The sequence below is a fragment of the Fundulus heteroclitus genome, chromosome 13 (genome assembly GCF_011125445.2).
Source record: "Fundulus heteroclitus isolate FHET01 chromosome 13, MU-UCD_Fhet_4.1, whole genome shotgun sequence".
Taxonomy (NCBI): domain Eukaryota; kingdom Metazoa; phylum Chordata; class Actinopteri; order Cyprinodontiformes; family Fundulidae; genus Fundulus; species Fundulus heteroclitus.
In genome coordinates this window covers 29,628,106-29,654,295 of record NC_046373.1, presented here as the reverse complement: position 1 = coordinate 29,654,295, position 26,190 = coordinate 29,628,106, and the positions used below count along the sequence as shown (strand labels likewise).

The window sequence follows — 26,190 nt, the reverse complement described above, 5'->3', positions numbered from 1 at the left end:
TTTTTTATTTTTTTTTTACAAGTAAAGGATAGTGAAAAAGAGCGAAAAAGCAGAATGAGTCACAAAGCATCTTAAGGTTTTTCTTAATGTGCTTTAAGATGGAATCGTTCAATGCAAAAATTGACATAATCTACAGCTACATATTTGTTGAATCTTATCTTTTGGTTTGTCATCTTTTTATGAGTTCAAGAACCCTGCAACATTTTTCACAACCTCAAACTTTTTCACAACTTGTCTGAAAAACTGAAAGCCAAAAACGACGATGTATTCTATTCTGATTTTATCCGACAGACCAAAACTAAACAGTGTAAAATTTTGAAAGGAAAATTATGTTTTTGTTTTTTTTAACCAAAGAAATCTGAAAAGTGTGGCATGCATTTGTATTCAGTCCCCTTTACTTTGGCACCACTAAATAAAGCTCAGTGCAGGCAGTTGCCTTCAGATGTCACCTTAATAATAAACCTAATCCATCTGTGTAGAACATTAATCCAACTGTTCTGGAACAGTCTCTGTGGTTTGTGAGGGTTCATTAGTAAACAAAATGTATGATAAATACTGAAGAACATAGCAGACATGCTGGGCCAAATGTAAGGAAAGATTTAGAGCAAAGATGGGTTATAAAACAATATGGCTAGCCTTGAATATCCTTAGGGGAATTGTTCAGCCTGTTGACTAAAAATGGAAAGAGTATAGCGTAACTGCAAACCTATCAAAACAATGTCTAATCTGACAGGCCAGGGGTGGAGAACAATAATCTGAATGAAAGCCTAAGAAGCCCTGCTGGCAGTTTGCTACAAGCAATGCTGGAGACACACCAAGCATGTGGAAGAGGATGCGTACCGCTAAGGCCAAAGTTGAGGTTTATTGTCCAAAACACTGTGGAGCCAAAATAACACTATACCAAGAACACACTCTCCTCATGTCGAAATATGGCTGTGGCAGCGTCATGTTGGTGGGATGCTTTTCTTCAGCAGGGAATGGGATCTGCTCACTGTTAGGAGTTTGGTTGGAGTTAACACAGGAAAACCCTGGAAGAAAGTCTGTTAGAGCCAGAGACTGGGATGGAGGTCCCAAGTATAAAGACAGAAAGACAAAAATGGTTTCTATAAAAAAAATACTTCATGTGTTATAAGCGTTCAGTCAAATTTCACAAATCAATAAAAATTGGGGATCGGCAGCAAGATTTGAAAACTGCTGTTCACAGATGCTCTCAATACCCTCTTAATGAGCATGGACTGATTTACCGCAACGCAAAGTTGGAAAATACAAACTAGCTGTGCACTGATGGGAAAATTTGGGCCGAGTTCGATATCCGATATTAGTATTGCTGTTATGTCCAATAACCTATATTTCCCAATGTGTATGTGTGCTAACTATACTAACTAAATTTTTGAATGTGGGTTATAGTCTAAAATTACACACAGTTTTTTCAATCTCTGCTTCATTAAAAAAACAAAAAACAAACAAAAAAAAAAATCCTGGCTGCGATGCATCACTGTCACTGTCACATGACCAAACAAAAAACACATGACCATCCCCCCCTTCCCCTCCTGAAACACAGGCACAAAGGGCAACTAGTTGTAAATAAGCATCGGCCTAGATTCTGTTAATATCCACCCAGTTTCACTTATCGGACCAATACCAATATGTTGAAAAATTACTAGCGGTGGCCGATACCGATGTTAATACCTATATATCATACATCCCTAACACATATCCCAATGTACTTGCAGCTGCATTTTCAGCAAAAGGTGGTTCTACCGAGGACTAACTCAGGTTCCCTGAATACAAATGTGTTTCACGTGAAATTTTCAGACGTGTTGTTCTGTCACATAAAACCCAACGAATATACACTGAAGGTTGTGGTTATAATGCAACAAAAATGTGAAAAAAGATGAATAATTTTGCAGGCCTACATAATAGTTCAGATGTGTTTTATATCCTCCCAATATCTCTCGAATTGTCATAATTTAGATACATAACGTAAGGAAAAATCTTACATGCTTTAAAGAAAACCTGCATTAGAACTCGATCAGACTTTTTATATAACCACTTCTGTAAGCCATATGTGCTAAGGTGACTTCATCATTAATTATAATCATCTAGGCTTCCATAAATGGTGTCCGTCGAGGGGGGTGAATTTCCCAGAGTGAGTCACCACATTAATGAATACTACACCCCTTTTCTGAAGTGTCCAACAGATATTAAGCGACACTGATGACAGATTTCTCTTGTTATTATTTGACCATTGTGGGATAATATAACAGATCATCACAGACAGCATCAAAGGTCTTGGACTACTGCGTTAAGCATTGTTGGGGTTGAGGGTGCTAATGGTGGTCCCCTGTGGCCCGTTGAATACTGTCAAGATTTCATACCACAAAAGGCAGAGACAAAAAAAGGAGGTATCCCAAATCCAAGCTCATTAGTTCTTTGATACGTATTTTCCTTTGTTTCCAATCCAAGCTAAAATCCACCAAAAATGTATTCTGATCATATTTCTAAATATCTTCTGAAATCCCTCTAATTCTTCTAATCAGTAGTTCTCTTTTGGCACAGATTGTTGGGACCTTCTTATTTGACCCAGTGGTTTAGTCTTTCGTTTATTTCTCACTTCATCTGTCAACGTCCAAAACACTGAAATGTTTTTTTTGTTGTTGTGGATGCTTCATCTTGCCCAAGCAATCATTCAAAATGTTTCCCTCTGTGTGTACCAGCTGTTGCTGTTTTCCTCAAGACCTCTACCGCTCTCTTACGCTGAGCTAAAAGCTGAAAACCAACAGTTTCATAAATTTTCCTGGAGCATCATGGATTTTGGACTATCTGTCAAAATCACTCTGTTTGCTTGGCATTTCATGCAAAAAAGAAACACCCTAAGTTCAGATATTGTTCCTCACTGGGGAAAATGCGTGCCTCGACCGTGTTGTTCCGTGTAGCAAACCTTCAAAACTCTGTTGTGGAGATCAGGGTATCCTGTGATTGCAGGTCTTGATGGATCCTCCTCGTGTTAGAGCTATGGGGGACTCTCTCCATTGCTAGTCATGCGGGCTTCCTTCCTGCCTCCGTCGGAGCACAGACAGACACCGGCTCTCTGGTGGTGTTGCGGGCGCTGGTCACACTGTTCTGCTCCATCCGCGTCCGACAGGGCGAACAGAAATCCCTGAAGCACCGCTTGAAATTTTCGTCCAAAAATGCATAGAGGACAGGATTGAGGCTGCTGTTGGTGTAGCCCAGGGCGATGCACAAGTGCCAGCTGGCCACTACGAAGGGATTCCTGGTGTTGATGTCCACCATTGTCCGCACCATGATAAAAATGTGGATGGGGGTCCAGCAGACGATGAAGGCTGCCACCACCACCAGGACCATTCGGGTGATTCGCCGCATGTTGCGGTCTTTCTCCTTGGAGCCCGAGAGCAGACGGACGCTCCTCAGACGCAGGATCATCAGGCCATAACAAATGGTGATGACCATGACGGGGACCACGAAGGCAAAGAGAAAGACGCAGATCTTAGTCACGGTGTCCCAGTACCAGTCAGGTTCAGGGAATTTCAAAATGCACGCGATGTTACCTGAAAGAGAGGAAATAAGCGGTTTGATAGACTGCAAGAAAGCTCACCCGATGTTGGTTAATTTAGCTTCACATCGTTCATAAATCATCAGTGGGCACTTACAAGGCATGACAATCCCTTAACTGTCACTTATTCTATGTCTCTTAAACTACTGATTTGTAATATTTATTATACCATGGTGAATATCATAGCCTGATTGTAACTTATTGCACTGGCTCAAACGTTAGCTGGGAACAACAAGACAGTTGACTCCGGTTACCTTGGCTTAGCATCACAATTAGAGATATTAAATAGTTCTCTCAGCCACTTCTTGTGAAAAACTTACGATTTTAGCGGTGAAAAAAAAATTACAGTATTAATAATCAACTTAATAGTTATTTCTTTCTTTCTTAGGTGACCATGGTATAATGCCCTTCGAGGGTTTCATTATCAGAAATGAATGGACATCGTGGAAGCAACCATCCTCCGCCTCCCCGTCGTCCATTCCTTTCAATATTGTTGTTCTCTAGTTCCTCTTCATGTAATTTTTCAACCCCCGTGTATTTAAGCTAACCTGTGGTTTATTGTTGCTTGTTGCTATAAACAAATATGTTCTGTCAAGTGATTTGTAATTTCAAACCTTCCTGTTTAGTTTAAAGAAAATAGAGGCAAATTACATTTGCCATTTCTTATTTTAGTTGCCTTAGAGTGAAGAATTTTGAATATATATATATATATAATATATATAAATTGGGCAAAAGTCTGGGCTATTTCTGCCCTGCAATGGACTGGCGACCTGTCCATGGTGTACACCGCCTCTCGCCCATTGCCAGCAGGAGATAGGCACCGGCACCCCTCGCGACCCCAATAGGGATAGGTGTGTTAGAAAATGAATGATGGATGATCTGGGCTATTTATTTTTCCTTGCCATGAAGATCTTTGCCAACTGGTGCCAGAAAATGCTATTATTGGGCTTTCTTCGTCTGGAAACAAATGTTTACAATCCTTTACGGGCGCAGCCATGATGAACTGTTGAACTCGCTCAGCTGACAATACAGCGATCTGATTGGCTGAGCAGCAAAAATCAAATCACGTGACCTCTTGGACCAGAGGGCCACAGTTTAGATTTTTTAATCGACTATAACCTATTAATGTGCAAGTGAAAATGTGGGAACATTTGTGTTTTGAGATCACTGCTATGTGTAGCAACTTTTCCCGGTGGAAGAAAGTTTCCCTGACAGTTTATATGAAAAGTCACCCTACAGATTTTGGCCCATAGACTAATACCGGAAGTTTGTTTCGGTTGTTTTTAAAGGTTGATAAGAAGCACCACTGTAGTAAATGCTCCTTATTTAAAGTACTACCATGGTGACAAACATTTTAGAATGGCAGAACAACAGTACTGTGACTTCTGACTTTTGTTTCATGTCTTAAATATATAAAAACAATTATTTATTTATTTTTTCTCATCAGCACTGACCTCATTTTATTCTCACCACAAACACACAGGACTATATAACTTCCTGAATTTAACTATTGCTTCAATATTTTAACAAAACACCTTTACAAAATCACCTGGTTATCTTTTTGATTGATTTATATTGGCCACTCTGTTCATTTATTGCTTTTTTGTCTATCTTTAATGCATATCAAAAGATTTTTTTAGGGTGATTGGATTTTAAGGCATTTAGCTGTAAATCATAACATAACAAATATGCACAAATTCATGAGAAGCATAATGTTTTCATGAACAAATAATCTAATTAAAACAATATCGTTTTAAAAATAGCAATAACTTAGACATAAAGAAACCTAAAATATCTTTAAATGTGGGTGTCATGAACGGCATAGTAAAGGAGACCATAATCTCACCCGCCTCTGTCACTCTGGTCACAGCCATAACCATAATGGGCACGCCAATTGCTGACGACAAGACCCAGATCAAGACATTGATCATCTTAGCCTTGACCGGCGTGCGAAAGCCCAACGCCTTCACAGGATGGCACACAGCGATGTAGCGGTCCACGCTCATCATAGTGAGGGTGAAGATACTCGTGAACATGTTGTAGTAGTCGATGGCGATGATGAGCTTGCACAGGGCTTCCCCAAAGGGCCAGGTGTTCATCAGGTATTTGGCGCTCTGGAAAGGCAGCGTGCTGGTGGCCAGGGCATCGGCCAGGGCCAGGTTAAAGATGTAGATGTTTGTGGCAGTCTTCATCTTGGTGTATCTGGTTGTCGCAAAAATAAACAAAAAACATTAAAGCCAAGCAGATTGAGTTACAATGCAAATCGAATCATTTAGAAAAGTGGACTGTGAAGATATTTGATCCAAGATAAAAGCTAACATTCAGGGGTTAGACGGAGAAGAATGTTACTGTAGAGCACATTGTGATGTCTTATGAAGACATTCATGCTCTGTGCTGCACCACTTTGGCTCATTTATTTAGGGATGTACGGGTCATTGTACATTGGTCTTTCTAAAATGGAAACAAAGGCTATACAGCAAACTCCCAAAGTCAAAAATATCATGAGCTAAAATGTGTGAACAACCATATCAGATATAAGAATAAATTTTTTTCTACCATGTGATTAAAGATGAACATAAATACTATTTAGGCTTCTGTTAGAATAACAACAACAAAATAAAGATTTTTGTACTATTTCTCTGCTAACATAACTGTTATGGTATGTTGTCTAAGCTTTTTTATAACTTAAAATATAAGACCCAGACATTGACATGATTTTAGGAAATGTTGACACAAACTAAAACATTTTTTGAATTGAATTCCCTTTATTGTCCCCCCGTGGGTGAATTTGCGCTTACTGGACTGGAGATGGGCAATAGATTTCAAATATTCAAAGTGCCACAGTTTTAAGTGACACCCAAAGTCAGAAAAGACCATCTGAATAATTAGCTTAACAATGCTAACATTGTGCTGCTAACCAGTGGTGCCAACTCCTCAGTTGAGGAAGCAGCTATTAGCTGTCCAAAACATCACCACAAGTTGCTAACTTACAATCACCTAATTTTTGCCATGGACGTGTCACTCTGATAGAGACAAACGTGAGTGGAAAATACACCAAGTATGTTTAAGCTAGAAATGAACTTCCATCAAATTTTCTTTCATGTTATCATTCCATCCCTCCTCTGAGCACAGGATGGGCAAATGTGAACCAAAAGGGACACTTTTTTTAAGGCTATGATTCATGAAGAGGCCTATTACTACAACAACAACAACCACCCAGGGAGTATAAGCTTCTTGCATTAGCGATTTACTAGCAGTCTGGTTGCAAACAAATGAATTTCTCCTGCTCTAACTGCAGCTGGGAGGGACGGCTGCTTGAGGACAAAGCACCTGCCTGCCTCTGAAGGCTTTTGGGAAGGGGAGATGCCCACACATGTACCTGATTCCCTTTACGCTAGGATCTCCAAGTCTCCAATAACAAGAAGCCTCTGGATTTGTTGCTTGTTGCTTTTTTGAAAAATATGACAGTAATGCTCCGAGCCATTTACAGATATAGAAAAAAACAAAGAAAGATAAAAAGGTGGAAACTGCAACAGCAGCTGGGTACCACTTTTCAGTATCGTGTGAAACAACATTTTGTAAATAACGTGATTGCATTGATTTAATGGAAACAGTACAACTGGACTAAGTACTCTCTTACTATTTTTGTTGTTTTAGCTCAACCTGTTTAAAAGTGTTGATATGGCACCTGAAGAGAAGCTTTTGGCACCTGGGAAAAAAAGGATTACATGTATCAAAATTGATTGATTCTGATTCCCTTAAACCACAGAGATATTTGTATCAGAGCTACCTTCTCCTCTTGTGTTCAGGAAATAATGGCTGATGTTTGTAGACTCCAGCCTTATGACACCAAGCCTATACATCATGAGTAAATGGAAAAGGTGAGGAGAAAATAAGCTCTCTAAATCTGTAGCCATTTTGCTGCAGGTACTGTTTGTACCCTGGCTTGGTAAATAGCTATTAAAACATGGTGAAAGCAAAAGGCTGGTGTACATATCTCAGCCCTGACTTACATCGCGTTCGTCCTGGAATGCAGGAGTTTAGCTGGATTAGAAAGAATCGCAAAGTTAACAACTCAGCTGTGGTACAGGAGTTAAGGAGTGTGAGTCTTACCTACAAGTGGTGGGAGACAAGACTTTTGATATTGCACAAGGTGTAGGGTCATGGTGCTACATAAAACATTCCACACTATAATAATAACAACTTCTATTAAATCTAATATTTTGGGGACAAGTGTATATTGTATAAGAGATGAAGAATGTTTATCTTTTCCTGGTTTATGTCTCTACAGGCAGGTGCAAAGTTACTGCTTTATCTGTCAGAACCCTTCTTGTTTGACATCAGAACAGCAGAGAAACTACAAACTACTTTATGATGGGAGTACACCAGTCACAAACTCTATCACCATGATAACATTTCAACAGGATCCTTATAGGGAGACAGTGTTTCAGATGGACCAGTGTACAAACAGCGATTGCAAAGTGAAAAGAGAGCAACTAGAGCACCAGGGTGGTAAAATGCTGCCAACAGAGTACATGAGCTTGTGGCATGAATGGGAATGACGTCTGCTTCCTGGCAGCAGTTTGCCACAACCCATGTAGGGGACTAACCAACTGTGTGAACAAACAAGCTGCGGTCAGATGACACCTGAACTTTTTGGCCTCAATTAAAAACACAATGTGGCAAATTACCTTCAATACAACATCCAAACAGTTAAACATCTCCCTGGTGAAGAAAGGCAAATATCTTTTTCTTCAGCATGGAGACGAAAGTTGGATGAAGATAAATACTACAGGGAAATCTAGGAAAAGAAGAATCCTGTTCCAGACTGCAAAAAACTTGACAGTGGGGTGGAGTTTCATCATTCACAAGTTCAATAACCTTGAAATATACAACCAGAGCTCCAATGTAATGTAGGTCCTACTTCAAGTTGAAAATCTGTGGCGAGAGCTGAAAATAAGGCTCCCAGATGCTTTTTTTCTAGTCTGACTGAGCTTGAACTGTTTAATGGCTTAAATTTTGATCCATAAATCTGGGAAAGCTAAGAAACAGACACCCCGGATTATGTTAGAGCAAATTGGAACACCCTGTACCCAATTTGTTCAATTTGTTGGCTCATGGTTTATTATTTAAAAAAAAAGCGTTATGTTTTCTTTTAAAGAAAATAATCAAAACAAAGAAAAACTGTATGATGTCTAAAACCTGTTAAATTAGTCACGGTCAATGTGAATGACATAAAATGTTGAATTTAAATGTGCGTTAAAATTAAACAAAGCAAGACACCGACTAAACAAATCTGGCCCTGGAGGACAGAGGAATAGAGTGGAGAGAGAGAGAGAGCACATAAATATGCCTGCACTGTGCTTTCACTTTAGCAGCGATGATGAATGCACGGGTGACGGAAACTGGAAATTAACTCTATAGAGGATTGAAACGAGACTATATTTGTGCTTTCCTTTTACCTCAGTAGACGGAACTAATGCTTTTAAAAAAAACAAGCCAATATCAATGTAATTCTCTGCATGTAAGGATTCAGAATCCTCCAGAGCTTTCAAAACGACATGTTATTCAGAAGTATACAGTGAATGTTATCTTGCTTTCCCCTTTTTCTCCCCTCTATTTCTTTTACCTTTTCTCCCTTTTAGCATTTTGTCTCAACTTTTTCTCTTCTATTTCTTCTATCTTGCCATTTTAATAGTCCCAGAATAAAATCTAATAAAGCTTTTTGCATATATAAATCAACCAGAGCACTATGGCGAAAGCAGTAAGGCTCCACTATTGGTCTCTCTTTGGCATCAAGACAGTAATTCTTAATGCTACACTGCCAGACAGGACACATAAAAAAAAGTAGGCAGTGAATATAAAAAGTCTAGACAGGTACTAAAAAAGTTGGCAGAGGGTGGGTTGGGGGTTTACTAGAAAGATCAGAATCAGAATCCACTTTATTGTTTTATTTTCCAGGTATGTGTACACATAGGAGGAATATGACTCTGGATTGTACAATGCTCACGATGTGCTTACTTATACAATAACAATAATAACGTGATAAATAAATGTGTAATAAATATGAGCAGAGTGCAAAGTATGCATGAGTAAATTATTGCCGTTTTTGTTATTATGTACATGTCAGAGGTGGAAGTGAGGTACAGCAGCACAGACACATGCAAACAAATGTGGTGGTGAGTGCAGAGAATGTTGGAATAAATCTTATATGCAGGGTTATGTACATAAGGTAGGTGGATTTGGGATACAGTATATGCAATACGACAATATGAACCTCACTGAAATAGAGAATAATTAATAAATAAGTGCTAAGTGTTAGCCAGTAAACAGGTGGCTGAATAGAGGCAGAATTACTGGGTCATTGCACAGGAGTTTTTTCTTTGTTTGTTCTTTGATACTGTGAGTCAGAGTCAGCTATTCCTTAGAACTATGGCTTGTGGGAAGAAAATGTTCCTGAGTCTATTGGTTTTGGTGTACGATTCTCTGCCGGAGGGGAAACATTACAACATGCTGTGAGCGGGTGAGATGGACCTGCAGTGATGTTTCTTGACTTTGGAAATGCACAAGTCCTGAATAGAGGGCAAGTTGGCAGTGATGATCTTTTCTGGTGGCGCCCCTGGTATAGAGTCCAGTGGTAGTACCACTGAATCAAAAGCTTTGCATTGCACATTGAACTTGTTGATGTAAGGGTTGGGTAGAGCCACTCGACCATGTAAACCATATTCCTATGCAATATTTAAAAAATTATTTAAAGACCACATATCATTTTGGAGGTCTTAACTTTTGATTGTACAGAAAGTTGATGGCATCTGTATGTCACGATCAGTGTTGCCAAATTAGGTGTTTTTCTGCCCAATTGTGTGGTTTTCATTTTTATTTTGTGGGTACAATTTGCTTTGCGCTGGTAGACATAATTTGGGTGCATTTGGAGTAAATTCTACAGTTCTTGGGTCTCTGCGGTTTTTGGGTTAACCTATTAACGTCATCATTTCATCATTGGTTCATAGCATTTATTAGAGAAATTTGATTCAACTATGTACTGATCACAATTCACACTGGTATTACTGGTATTATTGGTCAGTGGAGTAAGTTCAGTGTTCAGATGATTAGCCTTTGAGCCATCAGTGGATTTTGCAATAAAGGTAAGAACTCTGGGTGGGTTTTGATTTCAAGCTCCAATTCACAATACATGTCATCTCAAGGCACTTCATCCATCCATTTTCTTGCGACCCCAATGGCTTATTGCCATTGGGGTCGCAAGGGGTGCTGGTACCTATCTATCAATGGGTGGGGTACACCCTGCTTAAGGTCGACAGTCAATCGCAGGGAAACACAGAGACAAACAGGACGAACAACCATTCACGCACAAACTAACACCTAACAGTCATGTTTTTGGACTGTGTGAGGAAGCCGGAGTACCCAGAGATAACCCACGCATGCAAAGAGAGAACATGCAAACTCCATGCAGAAAGACCCAGGGCAAGGTGCAGCCCATCTACAGGCCCTTTATAAAGTCAAATTCCATTGAATCCTCCCGATTGATCAAAAAGTTTCCTATCTAAGGAGACCCAGCAGATTGCATCAAGTCTTGACAAGCAGCATTCTGTCCTTATGAAAGAGTGTAGAGCCACAGTGGACAGTTGTCTGCATTGTGGATGGCTTTGCAGCAATCCTTCATGCTGAGCATGTATGAGGTGACAGTGGAGAAGAAAGCTCCAGCAGAACCAGGCTCAGTATGAACGGTCATCTGCCTCAACCGACTGGGTGTTACAGAAGACAGAGCAGAGACACAATAAGAGAGACAAACAAGCACAGAAGCACACATTGATCCAGGAATCCTTCAATGTTTTATGGTAATAGCGCATGATCTGTCTTCCCTGGATGATGTCACAGTTAACAGAATGCCAGACCAGGTGTACCTACTATCAGTGACGGACTGGGATTAAAAAACGGCCCTGGCATTTTCACCAATCTGCGGCCCACATGGGGACGCGCACGCACGCGCACGCACGCGCGTGCACGTGCCCGCAACACACAGATATAACTTCACATGCACTGAAATAACACGCAAGTTTGTAGCCCCATTGGTGTTGAACTCTAACTTTAATATGCATAAAAACTGAACCAAGAGGCATTTGGCTTATTAGTGGGCCGAGAGATAATGTAGGCCTACAATGAACAGGGCGAAAGGGGCCCTTCTGGCATCTGCCCAAATGCCAGACCGTCCAGTCCGTCACTGCCTACCAGTGTTGTAGTACTCGAGTCCGAGACTCGAACTCGAGTCCGAGTCATTAGCTAAATTTAGAGACTCGTGACTTGACTTGGACTTGAGCACTGATGACTCGAACTTGGACTCGGACTCCTACATTCAGATCATTCTGAGAAAAATGATCTGAATGAGATTTAAAAAAAAGACTCGACTTTTTTTTAAATCATTAGGCTATAATTTTAATATGTCATTAGAATATTATTTGGTGTATGATTTTAATATCTAAATGTCGTACCACGCACGTGACGTCACCATCTTATGAGCAACGCCCCTTGCCGCTAAGGTTGGGCAAACAGTGTGAGAGCGCAGGTAGCAACCAGCCGTTACACATGCAACAGACACAACTATATGACCGACTTTTCAGCTGTTAAACTTTCACAAAAGGATGTCCAGACGCCCCTTTTACTGGTAGAACTGTGGAACAACATACCAGCGTTCAGCTTGAGTGTCGAGAGCTCGGAAAGACTGGAATACGGGCTGAGTTGATAGGAAGGTAAGTCGTTGTTTTTCTCCTGCTCGGCGTTCATGGCGTCAGCGGCCGTTTTTTTCTGTTTGTAGTCACCGTCCAGGAATCGGTATAAATTTTCCGTCCCGCCGAACAATTTAGTCCGGTCCGGTGGCCAAATGCATTATCATTATCCAACGGCTGTATCTCCTCGCTGCAACGACCGATCTGCACCAGATATGTTGTGAGTAATGGGGGAACGCTGCCGAACGCGTTTGTGGGAATCGCCCGGTGGACGGGCGGGGAAAATGCGTGACAGCATCTGCGGTGGCGGGCGGCCGGCGGTGCGCGATCCCCGCCCGCCGGCCAGAGGATCTGCCTCCCATTCTACTTTTAGAGACTCTAGGAACCACCAGCAGACCTGCAGTCTGAGAGCAAAGTGCTCTGTTAGGAATATACGGGGTAATCAGAGCTCTGATATATGATGGAGCTTGATTATTAAGGGCTTTATACGTTAGAAGGAGAATTTTAAATTCTATTCTTGATTTAACAGGAAGCCAATGAAGGGAAGCTAAAATTGGAAAATATGATCCCTCCTGTTGATTTTCATCAGAACTCTTGCTGCAGCATTTTGAATCTGTGAAATGTATTCTGTGGACTTCCTGTTTGTAAAGAATTACAATAGTCTGGCCTTGAAGTAACAAATGCATGGACTACTTTTTCAGCATCACACCTGGACAAGATATTTCTAATTTTGGCAATATTCCACAGATAAAAAAGGAAACCCTGGAAACCTGTTTGATATGAAATTTAAAGGACATGACTTGGTCAAAAACAACACCAAGGTTTTTTACTTTATTACCAGAGGCCAAGTTAATGTCATCAAGACATTCCTGTAGTGGAAGTAGTTGATAATAAATCTAGCTAAGCTATAGCTTATAAACTGGTGGTGGAGTGGAGATAGATGAAGTTGGTTTAGTCCATAGAGGCTGGTTTGCGAGATGATCTGCTTGAGCTGAATTGGTGGGATCCAGTAGACTGCGTGAGCTGATACCAATGCTTCACTTGGGGACCCGAAAGATAGATGACCAACTTGGATAAACACAGGTTTGCATGAACTGTCCATGATGAACAAGCATGAAGCGACTGTGGAGAGGAAAATCTTCCCTTTGGGAAGAAACCTCTGGCAGAACCAGGCTTAACATGGCGGTCTTTTGCTGGACCGATTAAGATGTGACAGGGTATGCAGTAAGAGTCCGGGAGGAATTACTCTCTCATAGGGACGAGGTTGTAGAAGCACCATAGGAAGTCAGATGGAGCTTGCTATGATGGTGGAGAAGGGGAAGGAGGTGGGTTGAATCAAGTCATCAGAGTCCAAATGAGACATTGCGCAACCACGACTTGCTTGCTGGGTAGAAGGCTGAGATGTGGATTTGAAATTCTTTTAAGATGAACCCAGGATGCTGATTGGCTTTGTGGAGTAGCAGTTCAAAGCTGATTGGCTTACGTCAGAGGCTAATTAGTCTCTGATTGGATGAGGTAGGCAATAGAGTTTCTTTAATTGACTTTCCGCTTGAGCCCCATATGTGTGTATATATATATATATATATATATATATATATATATATATATATAATATATATATATATATACAGAGAGAGCGAGAGAGAGAGAGAGAGAGAGAGAGAGAGAGAGAGAGAGAGAGAGAGAGAGAGAGAGAGAGAGAGAGATGTTTTGTTTTTTACGTGTTATATTTTATTTGACAGTAACATTAAAGCTCAATTTTGGTTTTGTAAATAATTTAGAATTGGAAATATATGCCTGCTGCATTTGTCTGAATGGGAGCATTGTGTCAGAGCTTCTTTTCCATCCATCCATCCATCCATCCATCCATCCATCCATCCATCACTCCATCCATCCATCACTCCATCCATCTATCGTCTTCCGCTTATCCGGGGTCAGGTCGCGGGGGCAGCAGCTTCAGTAGGGAGGCCCAGACGTCCCTCTCCCCGGCCACTTGGGCCAGCTCCTCAGGAGGAATCCCAAGGCGTTCCCAGGCCAGCAGAGAGACATAGTCCCTCCAGCGTGTCCTGGGTCTTCCCCTGGGTCTCCTCCCGGTGGGACGTGCCCGAACACCTCACCAGGGAGGCGTCCAGGAGGCATCCTGACCAGATGCCCGAGCCACCTCAACTGGCTCCTCTCAACGTGGAGGAGCAGTGCTTCTTTTATTCATGTTATACGTTTTCAGGCTGCAACACTTTGTGATACTGTAACTACAGTGAAATAAAATCAATAATTCAACTGGTTCCCAAAAAATACAAAGCATGAATTTTATGAATATTCCCCAGAAAAATAAAGTTGCAAAATTAAAAAAAAAATCAAATATTTCTGTAATTGCTTGACTTTTGCTTAACCACAATTTTCCCATAAACGGTAATACACAGTGTGCCTCTGAACACACCCACTTTCATACACAATTTATACACACAAACTTGACCAAACCCTCAACTACCTAACCCTAACCCTAACCCTCAAGTTGAAGTTTTTAGTTTAGTTTGTCTTAAGCTCTCCGTGTGTTCCTTCCTTATATCACTGTTTGATTTCCTGAACTCCTTCCCTGTTGGGTTTGCACTCCTCTCTGAATACCATGAATCAATCTACAAATTACCATCTTCCCTTGTTTACATGCTCTCTTTGCCACAGGTTTGTTACTCCCGTTCTGATTCGATACCTCTAAATTTCTGCACAGCCAGTGTTTTCTTCATCAGCAAGGTGGACAGAACATCTAGATGGTAACAGAGGGATTTGGACTGCAGGCTTACCCTGCATAACAGAACAGACCATCCCCAGGCATGTCAGTGTGAGCCTTTCCACAGGCAATCAGACCAAGGGCTCTTACCATTGCAACCGCCCAATCCCCAATCCACACTGACGTGAGGATCCATGCAGATCTGCTATAAATAGTGCTCATACCCATTTTAATGTTTTTAAACACACATCTGAGTGAAGGCCAAAATCCAAAATTCATGAGGTTCTGCTTATTTATATGCAGCAGGAGGGAAACAACTTAAGTATGGGTGTTTTTTTTTTTTTTCTTTTTTTTCTTTTTTTATAAAAGCTTCCGATTTGACTCGGTTTAGATAAAAATTCAGGATGTCCATCACCTGTAAAGGTTTACTTATGTGCACCTTTTCCATTCTGTTACTATTTTAATCTAATTTAAGTACTCTTAAAAAAACGGTATTCATCATGTACACATGTAGATTTTTCAGTTCAGTAGCTCTATCTTGTATTTTTTTTGTATTTGAATTGTACATTCTCCGTCTCAATAACTAGAGGTGACTTAGGAAACTAGTTCTAGTAAAATATTTGAACTCTTATCTGTTGCTTGAAAACTGCTATGGTAACAGACCATGTTGATACACTAGGCAAGGAAGAGAAATACTTTTAATGGAGGCCTAATCTCTAATGGTATAGTTAAAAAATTGTGAACTAAGGTATTGTTAAAAAATTATAAGCAGTTAATTTATTTTCTGCAGTGGGTAACTAGTTGATCATTGGTGTGCTTTTAGTATAAATCAGGATTAGGTGGACACGGTTGCTAAAGATGTCTGTCTTCTTAAACAACCCCAACCTCAAAGCATCATAGTGGTTACACTATTTGTAAGCATTTGAGCTGTCAAAGGTTATTTACACTAAAGCCGAGGATTACTTATACGGGAGATAGAGGTAGAAGTTTGTTGATCTTTATGTGTCAAACACATATTTAGAACATAACACGTTTAGTGTTTCCATGTTAAGTGTCAGAGTAAGTCATAGGAAAGTAGATGCATGTAGTTGTAAAAAGCAAAAATATATTTGTTTGATGAATGCCCTTTTATATATCTTTTTTTAAATTGCCTTTTCTATTACACACGTAGCCTGACTGGAAATGTTATACATGTTCTGTTACAGGGTTTCCCCCACTGTATTATAAGCCTGCAGTTTCTTATCTAAGAAACGCCTCGGTCCCTTTCTGAATAACTGCGTGCATTCACCAGCGTCATTATATGGCAACTCCGCTCAAACAAACGGTCTGAGCTAACAGTTACGCCCGCAGTCTCCATTTGTTACAAATCAATTTTATTTTGTTAATTTACGGTTATTTTCCAGTAACTTAATCAAGGCATGAAAACTTTTAACATCATTTTGGAATGCTTCTGTGGTAGACTGACAATTTAATTGGTAATTTTGCAGGATCGAAGTTACATCTTAAGAGAAATTTCCTTACTCCAATTTAAAAAAAAAAGTTGTGAAGGGAAACTAAACCATAAACACTTTTCATTTTTAATAAAAGTCTGCAGCCATTTTAATTTTATCACGGCATTCATTACTTTAAAATCAATAACGTTTATTCCTCCGTTTTCTACTGATTTTTACTGTGTCGTTCTTTCTGATCACATGTTTTTTATTATTCCAGATGAAATTGTGACAATATTCTTCCAAAAATTGAGCCAACTGTCAAATATTTGTGGATTTCTTTGTAAAATGGCTTGAATATTTTCAGTGTGGTCCTTGTTAATCATTATAACTAAATATTTTACCTCATTTTTATCAATTAAAGTGGGTTGATTATTTTGAATTGCTAAGATTTCGTATGTTCATCTTTAAGCCTGAAGCTTTTGAGAAACCCCCCCACCAAAATAACTAAATAAAATTGATTCGTTACAAATGCAGACCCCGGGCTCAATGTAGTTTGTTTGAGTGGCGTTGCCGTAATGTGACGTCATCGGGAGGCGCAGGGACCATGGAGAATTTCTTCGTAAAATTGTCCGTTTACAAACCGCAATCCCGCTCTTGAATAAAATCTACACCCTGCTATAATTACTTTAGTAAGTTGTCCAGACCAATCACAATGTTTTGCGTAATTGTGCAAACGTTAAACCAATCATGTATAGTGACGTCATCAGAAGGCGCAGGGCCCCGAGCCGATCTGGCACCTACACCGGCTCTTTTGCTCCTCTGGGATCACATGAAAAGAATGTCCCAAAATACACTCTGGTCTAATTTCTTTCTACTGAGGCCTTTCTCTTCTTCTCATAAACATGTAAGACAGTTTGCTTCTTTGGACCATCAGTGACTTTCAAAGTACCATATTTTTTGGAGTATAAATCGCTCCGCAAGGTAAGTCGCATTATGGCCCAATAAATGTGTCATAAACAGGAAAAAAACTTACATAAGTCCCACCGGACTATAAATTGCACTTATTTAAGACATTTAATCTGGTAAAGCAATTTTACACAGCTGGGAGCATAGAGGTGCTAAGTGCTAAGCTAGCACTACGACAGGGATGTTTGAGAGCAACATAAAGCTCACATGCATCAGCGAAGTAGTAAACCGCCCAGACAATAGATCTGTAAGCTAGCACTAGCTATTATTAAATGGTAAATGGACTGAACGTATATAGTGCTTTTCCAGTCATACTGATCACTCAAAGCGCTGTACACTAGAGCTACATTTACCCAATCACACTCACTAACATGCACACATTCGTACACCGAAACGCAGCTCGGTAGGCAAGTTGGGGTTAAATGCCTTGCCCAAGGGCACATTATCATGTGACAAGGGGAAGCTGGAATCAAACCCACAAGCTTCTGATTGCAAGAGGACTACTCAACCCATCAAGCCACAGTCGTCCCATTAGTTTCATATTAGTTTCACCAACAGCCCATTGACATGGTCCTGTCTCGGTCTGGGCCATTCGAGCTGCACCACACAACACTCCGCTGTGCGAATGCATACTACAATGAACGGCCAACACCAAAGCTAAACTTTATCTGCAAGATTTGGTAAATCATAAAAATATATGTCCTTATAAATAAAATAAAATAAATACAAATAATGTTTTGATAAGTGTTTGCAAGATTGTCTTAGATATTAAGAAGTAATCCACTTGGATAAATATCTGGATCACACATCTAATAATAAAATATGGCAAAGCTGCGCTCCTCTGTTCTCTGCTTTGTAAGTGTGTGTTGAGAGTAAACTATGGAAGAGTTAAGTTAGCAGATAGACAGAGCCTCTGTATCTGTGTTTTCACAGTGTTTTTAGAAACACCTGCTAGTATTCTGGAAACCAAGCTTTGCTGATGTGGTTTGAGTGTTTGTTTATGGTTATAACAAACTTTATTTTCAGAGGGATTTTATACACCAATGGGACATTAATGTTTGTGTTGTCCGGTCCGCTGATTATGACCAGAATAGAACTGAAAAGTCTTATAAATTAGTGATATGTTGGTGAAGATTCTCAGTTATCCAGGTCTTGATCAATCCAAAAAAGGTTAAAAAAATGTAACAACTGGACAACAAAATTACCAATTCGAGTCTTAATCATTTACCGGAGAAATAATTGCATTAATAAATAATATCCTAAGGACAATGACTTTCACTGATCATTTGATTCTCTAAAATGGTATTTTCTCAAATAATAGTTTGTTTACCTCAAGATTTGCATTGTGCATGGTTTGAAACACATACCAAATGTTAGTTAAGCTAATTTGATCTCATTCCATATTCTTCAAGATGAACTTTGATTCTCTAACTTATATCTGCAGTGAGCCAGGATTCACTGAATCATTCTCATGATGGTTTGCAACCATTTTGTTTGTCCTTTTGTTTGTTTTGTGTGTACATAGTTCCTTGGCTTCTTTTTACAGACTGAGGGTCATTTGATAAACAATAAATAATTTAAAAGGATCTAATTAATTTAATCTAATAAAAATACCAGCAGCAATAAAAATATCTGGCTCAGTATTTCACTGTTTTTGGTCAAATATCGAGTTTGGTTTGATTTAGGTGAGTTGGTTTCTTCTAAACACATAAATGATCAAGATTTTCTATCACACAGTCTTCAGTTCACTACATGTTATGCTTGCTGTTAAGAATTTGAACAAAGGAGGAGAATATCCTTTTCATTAGTTCTTTCAATTATAATTTTCTGCTTCTATTCCAAAACCTTTGTAAAGCATTTCTGTTACCCATAGCAGCCCTTAGAGAAGGGAGTGAACCATATTGAGTGTGCAGCTTCCACTGCAAGGACATAAAAGCTGGAAGAGTGACCGCCTATTCAATATAAACCCCCAGTGGAGAAGAAGCTACTGTGATTGGAATATCACTTTTACATGCCTCTCACTGTTGAACATTTAAATCTTTCCTCTTGGAAAGGAATGTAGCTGTACTGAAGAAACTAAAAATAAAAAAGCTTCTGCTTTGATTTATTTATATTTTTACCTTGTAAATAATCTTTTACCCTTCAGTTATGTTTTAAAACATGGACTTCTTGTAACAAGTTTTTTCCAGCACTTCCTAACCATCATTTTTAGGACCCATTTGGATTGTGTAGCACAGGGATTCCCAAAGTGTGGTACCTCTAGGGGGTGCGTGAGATGAAAAATGTAATGGCGGTCTGACAGTGTTTTTTCCCCACACCATAAAGACGTGTAAATACACATTTCCTTCGTAAAAATGAAAATCAAAAACTGTAAATTTAATAAATAAATAAATATGTATTCACAGGAAAATCTTTTTACTTAGAAAAAGTCTTCTACACTTCATTTTAACATGAAATATAGAGGAATCTATCTTCTTTTATGCATTGTGCTGTATATGCTTGTGACCTCTACTTCATTCATTCTTGCAAATATGCTCAATTGGCTGAAATTAGGGAAACTGTCAGGTAGGTGAGACATCTAAGATCAAAGTTAGTGATGAAGGAGGAGATGAACCAAGTGAGAGAAAGAAATCGTAAGCAACAGAGGAGAGAATTGCAATGGATCTGGGAGATGAAAACAAACTGGACTCTCCTGACTTTACGTTGTTTACGTCAGTCGAGGGAAAATTTAATTTGGGGCAAAACTTTTATTTACAAGATTAAATTGAGTCTCTCTGTCGATCCCGCAGCACCTACAAACAGCACTGCTCCTGCTGCTGTGACTCTGAACTGGTGACAAACACTGATGCTCATGGCACGCCCACACCGCTGCTGCCTCCGCTGCTGCTGGGAAAATTGGTGGTAGACGCGATTTCTTGACTGTGTTCACGCACAGAGCTATAATACTTTTCATTGTGATTCAGACAGGTGCAGTTCATTTTAAAGGCATACTATGCAACATTTTTCAGTTAATTATTATGTTCCATACCGTTTTGGATGATTAAATGAGTCATTTCAGGTCTAACAAAGGTTTTCTCGGCCGCCCTGGTGGTCTGTGGGGGAAATACCGTACTTGCAATTGCAGGAGCCCTCGGCCCGCACTCACAGGCTCAGAAGTCTGGTGCATCGCGAGATCGGCTGCTTTAGCGAGCCGCGGTGCCAAGATAGGCTCGGATTTTTAAAGAAGCGGTTTTAGCGCATAAGTCAGACAGAACAAGGGAACCGTAGTTGGGCTGCGGGAGCTGAGGTGTGTTGTTGTGGGCGGGTTAGCTAATGTTCTCGCTCTCTCTCTCTCTCTCTCTCATCTCTCTCTCCCGCTCATCCTCTCTCTCTCTCTCTCTCTCTCTCTCTCTCTCTCTCTCTCTCTCTCTCTCTCGTCATCAGACGCAAATCAAATTAAACTTTGGATTGTGCTGCATACATTGTGAGTCAGACTGTTGTGGATGTTGTGAGCAACTTTATTGCAACTTAATTCAAATTATGTTTAATTTTATTTCCATAACCTTTGTTATGATGGTTGTGTTGTAACTGCAACTACACACACACACACACACACACACACACATATATATATATATATATATATATATATATATATATATATATATATATATATATATATATGTATATATATTTATGTATATATATATTTATGTATATATATATTTATATATATATTTGAAGATTAGTGGTGCGTCAAACAAAGGTAGATTTTAATTTCTGTATAAGATGGCAGCATGCATTGTACCAGTCTTTACAAATAAATATTACATAAAATAGGCTAAAGTGTTCCAGTAAAGAAATAAGTAAAACTGGACACAGTTTTGGATTCAAAATGAGGGTTTAGAATGGTTTAGCAAAAAACTACATTCAAATAAATATTTTGTAGACTGGCTAGTAATTAGAGCTCATTATGATAAAGAAAAAAATCAAAAATGCTTTACTTACACTTTTCACATTAAAATGGAACTATCTACCACATACCAATTGAATTGAATTGAATCACTTTATTGTCCCCCGTGGGGGAAATTACGTTTCAGTACAGCCCATCAAGAGAAAGACATACATGGGAGACAGGTTCACTGAGGCCATACTGCCTTTTCCAAGGTGCTGCCTTTTATAGAGTATAAAAAATAATACACTGGGATGGTTGAGAGGGACAGTAGGAGAATGCAGATATAAAAAAAAAACTCAGGTTATTGATTTTAGCAAAACATACTTTAAAATGTTATTTTCTCTAATTACACTACCTAACAAATAGGTAAATATTCAGGAGTAATGGGTTTATCTGTGTGCAATTTAGCAAAGCATGCAACGTCCAAGGAAATAAGAACAAAGGGCATACAGAGCTTGAAAAAATGATTTCCCCTCTAACAGTTTTCTTCTGTTTTTGCTTTTTGTTTCACCTAATGTTGCGATTCACGTTTCTGTTTTAGTTAGCGTTTTGTGTTGGTTATGTGTTTGCGCTTTGCTTTAGTTATTCGGTTCACCAATCAGTTATCAGCCACCTCAGCTCTCTTCTCACTCACCAGACATTAACCAATCAGTCAATTTCTTGTCACCACCCGTCCTCTGATCAGCTCCACCTGTCAATTGTAATCAGCACTCTGCTCTGTCCACCTGCTCACTCCCCTATTTATACCTGCCTCACTCCTCCTTTCTCTGCCAGATTATTACGAGCCATTTGGTGAGTCTTACCCAGCGTCTTCATTCTGATTCCCTGTAGATACTGACCCGATTTGCCTCTTGACATCTGAGCCAGCCTGATCCCTGTTAACCTGTTTTGCCTGCCCGATTCTGTCTGCTTTCCTGTGTTGCCTGTCCTGAGTCTGTACCAAGACAATCTGAGTTTGCCTGATCCCTGTCTGTTATCCCTGCTTGTTCTGTACCAAACCGGACGTGCTACCTGACCACTGAGTCTGCATGACCCCATCTAGCCTGTAAGCCAACCAGTGTATTGAACTTGGATCTGTGTCCCGATTCTGCGCTCGGATTCTGTTCTGGACTATCCTGCACTTTGATTACCCGGCTTTTGGCTAAGGACTTTTGACCACGAGCTCTGTCTTGTACTGCTCTAAGAACTGTCTGTCTGTCAACCTGGTTCAGCTCATTACCTATCCTGACAATAAACCTTCTTAAACATATTTCCTGCTTGAATACTGGGTCCACCTGTTCAGTTCTTGACACCTAAATGTTTCAGATCATCAAGCTAATTTTAAGTCATAAGGCCAGGTTACTTTGGATAAGTTTTTCACCTTGTAAATAAAAAAATGAAAAGTGCAGTTTCCACAAGTGTTTTTTGTCAGCTATCTATATTTATTTGATAGCGTTCATTTTAATGGTATACTAAAAAGCAAAGCCTCATGAATCTGCTATGGGGACATACTGTACTTTTTCTAAACTCTACATGGTTGTTGACATTGGCCATGATGATGGAGGCTTAGGACTTGCTCAATGTGGTAAACAGAGAATGTTTTTGACAAAATGATCTGCCTAATTGGAATATGTCAAACTAGGGTTGCCAACTCATCCTTTTTTTTTTTTATTCACATTTTTTCCCAACAACTGGATGGTAGACTGGAAGATGTCCAACATGATAAGGATAAAGATGAATTGAACTCAGAAGAGGTTGTTACTTGCCCACAGCTCAGTAAGTATGAGAAGTTCCAATGTTATGTGTAACAACGATGCATTAAGTACCGTACCAGTCATAACTGATTTAAGTGCCTGCACCCCACCATTCCCTTTTGAAAAGCTTACAATGCCCCAGCTAAATGCAGTAGCACTACGTAGATTTTTGATCACACGTAATCAGAACAAGGGCAACATTAGAGAGAGTTGCAATCCAATGTATTAAAAACCCTTTAAATGAGCATGTAGCTCCCTGGTGCCATCAGTCATCTAAACCAGCAAGCTATTGTATAAAAATGCACAGAATCAGAAGAAAAAGCAGGAGATAAAAATGTGTCCTATTTCTGGTTCAACTTTTAATCTATGTTCAGATAACATTAATAAGATTGGTCCTTTTTAAGATCAAAGATCAATAAGTCCTAACCATGATCCGGCTGTGATGAGTCCTTTTTTCCTGACCAGCGCCATGACCACCGTTTGACTCTATGCTTTTAACAGCCTCTCTCCTACGTCTCCTATTCCCTCCGTCTCACTTCCCTCGCTGCCTTTGGGTCCCATGTGTTTTGTTTCACACACAATTTTCACTCCGAGCTCGAAAAGGGTAGCAGCGTTTTATACATTTGAATTTTTAGAACGCCACTGTTTCTTTTTCCTCCCTTTCTCCTGCTTCTGGTGTTGACCTCTGCTGCATTTACAGTACAATGACAGTGACAGCTGAACCTGGCAGTTTGTCTCTCGTTCCAAGTCCTGCTGTTTTACCTCCTGTTAGCCTGACCGCTGAGACTGGGGCGTTAGAAAACAAATCTGCCTGCTCTTCTGATTTGCTGGCAACATCAGTCAAGCGGAGGACTGCCGTCAGATCTGATCAAAATGAGATAAACGAGACTGTTTCTAAACAGAATCTTAATTCCACTGAATGTACGCTCTTTCATAAGAAATGCATATCATAGCGCATAAATCCCAAACGAAAACCAAGACTCCACTGCAGCCCTAAATTCATCACAGAACAACTGTCATCACCTTTGGCATTACAATGGCACGATTAATTGCTGCAAAGCAAGACATTGGCTGTGGTAGTGACATTGCAATCACTTGTTTGTGATGAAGAGAAGTTATGCAGTAACACCAGAATCCAATGGATGCACACAAATACACAGAGATGACTTAATGAGTCCTGATTGAAATCATGAATATTTATTTTCACTTCCTGCACAAGCCTTATCAAATCAATCAGGCCGTTGAGATTTGAGTGAGGGGTTTTGATAAATACAGCAGCACCTTTGAATGCAGAAGCATCATCTCACAAGGAAAAAATTTAAACAAGCCAACTTTAAATTTTACTGAATTTAATCAGGCCCTGCGACAGACTGGCGACCTGTCCAGGGTGTACCCCGCCTCTCGCCCAGTGAACGCTGGAGATAGGCACCAGCACCCCTTGCGACCCCATGAGGGAGAAGCGGTTTGGAAAATGGATGGATGGATGGATGAATTTAATCAGGTGGGTGAAGGAAAGCCTATTTTAAATAGAAATAAATCCTTTTGGAAGAGTTTTGAGCAAATGAAATCTCTATTTTAGCTTGGTCAGGGTTAATTAGTACTCCAGGATTTTGTGTTTCTTTGGGGTGACTGTAATGGAACACAGAGACCTTCTTTTAGCCACTGCCCAGTGGGCTGGACGTGGACCCATCTTTATGTTGCCCCCCACGCACAGTAAGCAGGGGAGCAATATAAATAAACATATCCATGTGAACTGTTAAAGAACTGCAGCCAAGATTTGCATATCAGGGTCACAGAATCTCCATAACAACCATTAGACACTCTCTGCAAGCCAACTGGGTGTTTTGGAGTAATGGCAGAAAATATCTGGCCTTTTTGTTCCACCTTCAAAAATGTAAATGCATGGAAACTGTTAAGCACCACCGAGACTTTAACTAGAGCCGTCTGATTTGGTCTGATTTGAGACTAAGGTCGAGCTTTTCAGTCACAAACACCCAGAGCGGGTAAGGCATGTAACAAATAAATAATATGTTGAAAAGCACCTCCTGCCCACTGTTACGTAAGGCGGAGCGTGTGTAATGCTGTGGGCCAGTGTCTTCTTCCAAGATCCTTTTGACTATTTATGAACTCTTTCAAATGACAAAATATGTTAAATAAAAATCTGATGAACTACCAATAAACTGAGAATGAGGCACTATGGGGCATTTCAGCAGAATATTGATCCAGAAATGGTTCGTAAAACACAAATCCGACCTTCTTTCATCGTCATCATCCAGGTCCATCTACAAAGACTGTGCAAAGAGGGATGGTCGAAGGTTGCGCTATCTGAATGTTTCAACCTTTGTAAGTTATTATAGACAAGCTGTCCTAATGTGACGGGGGGGAGGGGGGGGGGGGGGGGGGGGGTTGACGGAAAAAAGCGAATGTTTCATCTAATGGGATATTGTCCCCAGTGAATAAATTGGTCGAACTAAAAGCTGGATTTTTACCGCATTCAAAGATTATGTTGCTATTTTTTAAGTGTCAGGAACTTTCAGTCACCTTGAAGTAATTTTTCTGTTTCTGAAATCCAAATTGGACTTATTGTTATTTTGCATTCACGGGGGAGAAAAAAAAGTAATAACCTGTCAACTGTCTACTGTTCATGTAATTAATTACCTGACCACCCCGTACATGACGAGGACGTTGCCCAGCAGTCCCACGACGCAAATGACCGAGTAGAGCGCCGTGATGGACACGGCGATCATCATCTCCCCCGCGCTCCTCACTGGGCTCTCCGGCTCCGTGGAGTTCAGCTCGCCTTCCTCCGGGAAGGTACCGTTAGAGGGGACGACGGAGTACAGCAGGTCAGACAGGGGGAGCTGCGCTCCAGGGACCGTGTAGGGCTCCATGTCCACCTTACAAAGTTGCTCGGTGGTAATTGTTGGGATTAAATGCAATAATATATATATATAAAAAAGGAAAGAACAAAAAAACAACAGTAGTAGAAAGTGTCCGTATGAAATATGTCTTTCTCTAAAATCCTGATAGAACAGATATATGTGTCGCTCCAGGCAGCGGTCTGCTGTGTGCGCGCGCTGTCAG

At 40.1% G+C, this 26,190-nt stretch overlaps 1 protein-coding gene across 1 annotated transcript; it reads right to left on the bottom strand.

The window, feature by feature from the left end:
• Nucleotides 1-1,483: 1,483 nt before the first annotated feature.
• Nucleotides 1,484-26,190, bottom strand: oprd1a (opioid receptor, delta 1a). Its single transcript, XM_036145572.1, has 3 exons — nt 25,765-26,190; nt 5,421-5,776; nt 1,484-3,569 (listed from the first exon to the last, which is right to left on the bottom strand). The coding sequence occupies exons 1-3, from the start codon at nt 25,995-25,997 to the stop codon at nt 3,040-3,042; spliced, it is 1,119 nt and encodes a 372-aa protein (XP_036001465.1). The 5' UTR covers nt 25,998-26,190; the 3' UTR covers nt 1,484-3,039.

Bases quoted from the DNA above. Each gene is read 5' to 3' on its own strand.
- oprd1a (XM_036145572.1), bottom strand. From the start codon at position 25,997: ATGGAGCCCTACACGGTCCCTGGAGCGCAGCTCCCCCTGTCTGACCTG. The intron at 5,777-25,764 runs GTAATTAATTAC...TGCGACAACCAG, and splicing joins GTCATGTACGGGGTGGTCAG to ATACACCAAGATGAAGACTG. The intron at 3,570-5,420 runs GTGAGATTATGG...CCTCTCTTTCAG, and splicing joins GACCAGAGTGACAGAGGCGG to GTAACATCGCGTGCATTTTG.